General features: G+C 42.1%; 1 protein-coding gene across 2 annotated transcripts in view; it reads right to left on the bottom strand.

Annotated features, from left to right (window-relative positions):
- Window positions 1-1,379: 1,379 nt before the first annotated feature.
- RAPGEF5 (Rap guanine nucleotide exchange factor 5) overlaps window positions 1,380-6,000 on the bottom strand; it is a 159,806-nt gene continuing 155,185 nt past the window's right edge. For both annotated transcript variants that reach the window (XM_051785914.1, XM_051785915.1), the window contains one exon: window positions 1,380-5,071. In XM_051785914.1, the coding sequence (XP_051641874.1) occupies window positions 4,953-5,071 (119 nt within the window). In that variant the 3' untranslated portion in view covers window positions 1,380-4,952. The remainder of the gene's footprint in view (window positions 5,072-6,000) is intronic.

The raw sequence follows: 6,000 nt of genomic DNA, 5'->3' as shown, positions 1-6,000 counted from the left end.
AGGTCAGTCCTGCTCTGCACAGAGGGCAGTGCTGGCCCCCAAGCAAACTGCTCCCACCTGCTGTCTATCACAGTCATACAGCTCCTAAAGGAATGACTCAGCACAAGCCTCTCCGAATACTTCAGTTAAAATTCAGAGACCACTGAGCAGACTAAATGGCAGCCCTTTGCCAATCAAGATCTTTTTGGTGGACAGGGATAGAGGAACCCTTGTTTGAATAGTTTAGCAAGATGGTCTGAAGGGACAACATCTGCAGTGCAGCAGCCTCATCTTGTGGTTCTTCTAGCACAGCTGGAGCTGTAAGGCAGCTATCCTCAGCTCTACACTCTCCCATTTGCAAATCATCTTAAAGATACCATCACTCTAGCTTCTTATGAAAATCTCCCAGCACGGCTGATGGATGGAAGGAGAGCCCTTTGGTGCAAAGTTAGTTGCTTGCATGTAGCCACATGTGGCAATAGGTTAAGGAGACTCTCCTCTGATCTTCTGGGCTACATTGTGGAGAGCAATGATATACAAAAAAGGGGAGTGATAAACAGCTGGGACTGTAAATTCTTCAGCTTGTGCAACTGGATCTAGAAAAGGATGTCTGTCTGTAATGTTTCTTTAAACATCATTACAGAGAAGTGTCAACAATTTAGGCTTGTTTTAAATACTAATATTAAAATTCACCCTATCTGTATATTAACGCTGGCACTTTGTAGGTCAGGCTTAAGACTCCTTAAGGTGCAGGCACTCAGAGGATTAAGTACTGCCAATTTGTAAAGCACTTTCAACAGACATCACACTACTAAGTACCAGGTGTTATTTCTGTTTGAAATAGCCAGGTTTGGCTTACTGGTTCCTAGGGTTTGCAAGGGGAAAGGATGGAAGGACAGGGCAAGCCTCAGCTGTGTTACAGTGCACTTGTAGCCCATCTTGAGCTTTGCATTCCCTGCTGCAGACGAGCCCAGAGGAAGGAGAGGAAACAGCACCATCAGGGATGACTGATGACAGGGAAAGCATTTGCTGTCCTCAGTGAGAGGATCAAGTGCCAATAAGCAGCCTCCAGAGGATATGAAGACAGATTTACTCCTCCCCTCCCCCACAGGGACTTCTCATGGCAGCTCGAGGCCCCTCTTTGACTGCACTGTGATGACAGGGCACAGCTGAGACCCCATTAACATCATTCCTGCTTTGAAACATTGGTACCAGCAAATCTGACTGACCAGAGATATACGAGCAGCTCTGAATGGGGTCAGGCTCCTGAGCCTCTATGTGAGTCTGCATCCACCTCAAAAAAAGCAGTGAGGGTTTGTGGAACTGAATGACTGGAAGTAAAATATTCCATATAGGAACAATAAGTATGTGTGGTAGGCATGAAGGCACAGAGCCCAGACTTCATTAAGGTAGTTTTTATATTTTGAAAAGCAATATTAAAAAACACTGGAAAATGCAAGATAAACATAACAGTTGCTTCTACAAGTTTTAACCTTGTATTGCTTGGCCATTTTGACATATAAATTATTGCTTACTAGCTCTCATAAATACACGACACAATAATATGTACAGGCAAACAAGCATGAAATATGCAAAGGAAAACATTGGCAACATTGATTCTGGCAAATCAGATTATTTCATACATACCAGGTCTCATAATGGTGGATAACTACTAGCTGTAGTCCCTGAGAAGTCAGGTAAATACCTTGATTTGGGGGCTTCTATTTTATTACTTTTAATGCAAGCTGACACCATTATGGCACTCAGAGAGAACAGGCAGGTGTTCTTACCTCAGCTCATTGACTTCATCCCAGTGTTTAACAGTGTATAAGATGACAATAAATAGGCTATGCAAATAAATATTACTCTGCTAAAATGTTTAGTATTTACATATTTCTTTTTTTTTGCCACTGTTATGCAAATGAAATTTATTACTATCCAAGATGGTGCTGGAATCAACAAGCTGTGTCATAGAAACATCTAAATTTGTTGCAACAAAATCCCACATCAAAGAGGTAAAAAGTGACATAGCTCCTTCCTTTGTTATGTATAACTGATCCTCCTAGCTACTATAAAAAAATTGCAGAGTATTTAAGCCTAGGTGTGACTGTGATAAACCAAATTTACAAGATTTATTAGATTTTATCCTATGTAACCTAATTGCATTATTGAAGGATGTAAAAAAAAAATAAATCACAATATCACCAGTGCTGGACCCTGGCAGAGGCTCTATAGTATTATCCTTCCCTTTCACAGGGTTTACTCGTAGTTCTTCTCCCAGCCACCTTACCTTCAAACTGCTTGCCAGTCTGCAGCAAAGCTCTGCAATACTTCACCTGTTGAAAGAAGTCTCTGAAGAGCCTTTTTTTAAATTAGACATTAGCTACAGGTTAAGGCTATTTGCCTTTCTTTTATGGTAACAGTTAAAAGGTCCATATTTTCAACGTGAAATTGATGCAGACATGTTGGACCCTGCGACCAGAAATTTGTATCCAAGTTATACAGGCCACTATAAAAACTAGTTTTTAAAGTTACAAACAGTAGTCTAATTAGCTAATTAGTAGTCTAACATAGATAACAAGGTTAATTCTGGCTATATGCCTTCAAACCGATTTTATGCCAGCTGCAAGGGGTAGACAACAGCTGATTTAGCGTGAAATTACAGTGGTGCAGATAGCCAACACCTCAGCTGGCTTGAAGCCTACTGGTACAAGTTAACCCATCCCTTTACTTCATTTTGAATTGGCAGAGTGAGGAGCCTTCAAGGTCACTCTAGCAGGCTTTCAAATCAAAGCCACAGCACAGAGTCATTGTTATTCCCCCCCCCTTTTGTTTCCTTGTCTTTTATTCTTCTCTGGCATCACTGTTGCTTCATCAGCAGTAACTACCCAAAACTATCACAGAGCCAAATGCAGTGAACTGAGAAACAGTGTCACTTTCTCACCCTGAATACCTTCTAATCCTCCCTCTCCCACAGATTTCAAGAGAACAATTTGTGGACTAAAGAGTTACACCACATGAGCAGAAGCATGGTCTACGTACAGGCTCCTAAAAATAATGCCACACTAAAAAACAATTCACAAGGGGGAGCTCAAAACTCAGGAAACCACCCAGGTAATGCAGTTAGGGTGGGAATTCTGAGTGTTGTAGCCAGAGGAAGAACTGCAATAACACAAGCAACAAATTGCATCTGGTTTTTGTTCTTACATTGCAAAAAGGTGCCCACCACAGCTAGTATCTTCATCTGAACAGTTTTGGTCTGTTTGCACTAAAGAGTTATTTACAATATGTGCAGTCACATCTACAGAAGAACATAGGAAATTTTTACTCCATGGCCAGCAAGAGTTTATTTTTTTTTCTTTTTACTGGGTAAAAAGAAGACTTTTTTTTCTAAAAAAAAAAAAAAATCATATAGTATTTGATAATAATAACAAAGTACAAGCAAATACATTTCTGAAACATCTGTTTCCTTTACAATAGATCTATACAATATTTCACAGATGGGAAAACTGAATGCATTCTACAGATTCCCCCACGGACTACTTGTTAAAGCTGCTTTTTTAAAATCCCTTTAAACCAGAGATAACACAATGATGAAGAGCATGCTACTTCAGTATTCCCATATTTTAGTAAATGAGCATTTTCTTGGAAGTCTTCCTCATGTGGAAAACATACAATAGAGATGGGCAAGCGATGCTATGTATCCTCCCTGCTGTGCAAAAGGACTGTTGCCATGAGTCAGTGTACAAACACGTGCCAGACCGTGCAGCACTCTGCACACTGCCTGCAGCATTCACTAGGTTATTTCAGGGCAACTTCTTAGCACTGAAAACCAGAGCTATGGTTATGATGGTGCTTGAGATGTAGGTCAACTGTAGACAAGACTTTAGAAATGCTGCCTCAGTACATGCCCAGATGTAGTACTTGTAGCTACATGAGAACTGGCTAGGAGAAGGGTATGAGAGGGACAAAAGCAGTAAAGGGACCCTGATGCTGAGAGCTCAGTGTGTATGCAGGCAATTACAGTGGTACCCTGTAAGGTGCACCTTTCTGTTCTTTAAAAACTAGAAGCATGTGCAAGTTAGGTGAAGTTTTACCTGCTGAAATGGTATTTCCAGGAGATGAGTTAGGAATATAGGTGGATGTAGGCATTGCCTCTGAATAGACATCAAAGAGGCTGTAATCCAAGCAGAAAACAAAGCTTCTGCTATAATAATTTATAACGTGTTAACTGCAGGACCCAGTGCTAAATCTGAGATAACTGAAAAGGAAGAAAATAACATGTTTTCAGTATACAAACAACTGTGTCCATGGATTGCAATGAAAGTGGATTGGCTCTTACAGTGTGGATGAACAGGTTCTTAAAGGGACCGTAACAGCATGGACTGTTTACTGCTGATCTCCACAACACGACACACACTTGAGTTTCATCTGGTTGCGCTGCCTTGTTATATTCCCATCCTTGGTTGTTTGCACTTATCTCAAATATGATGCTCCAGTGGACTCAGAGGAACTGCAGAGATTGCACATTATTTTTGGCAACAATACTTTGGCAGCCTTGAATTAGTGAGGTACATATGTGGTGAACTGGGAATCAATCCCCTTGCGGCATGTTGCTTGCTGAAATGTTTTGCTGCTGTGACATGATGATTCCTTTCATTCTAATACTGGCAGAATCTGCATTGAAAGCTACACAGGACCAAACAATATTTTCACAGAAACCAAGCTCCTGAGTTCAAAGGACACTGCTCCGCTCCCTCACATCCCAGTGACCAGTGGGAATGGCACCAAGCTTGCCCTGCAACTCTGTGAGCAGCTCCTTTGCTGGCTCTTGCCTGATTTTCCTGCGCATGTTGTGTGAGCTACTGATAAAACTCAGTAAACTGTTCTTATATAGGGAAGCAACATGCTTGGCATAAACATTCACTTAATTCAAAGTGCTGCAGTTACAAGGTTTAGGAAGCTGTGTACGCTCACACTCGTGGCTCTATCCTGTGAGAAAGCTCAAACAGAGCTTGCTGGTTGTCGATGACATGCAGGTGATGGACATATGGCTTCAGCTCATGATGCTCTTTCGAAGGAACTTCATTGCCTGCAAGACAGGAGAAAGAGGATGGATCAGAAAGCTGTGCCTTGCCTGCTTCTCTGTCCTGTGTTGCAAAGTCACTGGTGTGCCATGTGTCAGGTGCTAGACAGTCACAAGAAAGACAGACAGTAATCTTATGCAAAACCTTATGCATTGCACTTCAACAGTAATGCTGTTTAAGGGCAATACATAAGGTAACAGCTTGATAGAGAAAAGAGAAGAAATACATATGCAGTGCTGAGCAGCCAGCATGCACAAAGAAGGGACAAGTGGACAGCAAGAAGCTGACTCTTCCCAAGAGGAAGACTTACTCCTGCTGGCAGTACAGGCAGTCCAATTCTCTGTTAAGGGTTTCCTTTGTGCTGCTCTTGCAGCACAGCGGAGCCTTAAGCATGGGTGGGCATGCTTAACAGGGCCTTAAGCATGGGTGGGCATGCATGGGACTCTAACTTTTAAAAAATCTTAACACAAGTTGAGAAGACAGCAGGCCCTGGATGAGTGTCTTCAGAGCCGGTGAAAGGTGACAGCACAGCAGACGGATACGAAAGCTCTTCAAAGCTGCTCTGACAGGCTCTCACGTTTTGATCTGTTATGCTTTTGATTTCTGATCTAGTAACAGAGGTAAGAGTCATGCTGTCATTTCATGGGAGTTTACACAGCAAGAGGAATTAGCTGTGTAACAGACAAACTGAAGGGTGGCTTCAATGGCAGATGTTTTCTGTTACAAGCTTTATGCCCATCATGGGCTTGTGGGAACCCGTTGTCTGTGAAATGCTCCACCATGGCTGGTACTAGCAGAAGTGGAAAAGGAAAAACTAAGCCCATGGCCACGAGATCCATCAAGACAGGCAGAGAAAGCAACACTGATGACTGCTGACAAATGAGCAAAGGTGGAAAGCTCGCTTCTAGTCCATGTCCTCAAGGAATTTTTAATA

Source organism: Manacus candei, unplaced genomic scaffold (genome assembly GCF_025592945.1).
Source record: "Manacus candei isolate 608988 ecotype Guabito, Panama unplaced genomic scaffold, ASM2559294v1 h1tg000021l, whole genome shotgun sequence".
NCBI lineage: Eukaryota > Metazoa > Chordata > Aves > Passeriformes > Pipridae > Manacus > Manacus candei.
This window is presented reverse-complemented; position numbering and strand designations above follow the sequence as displayed.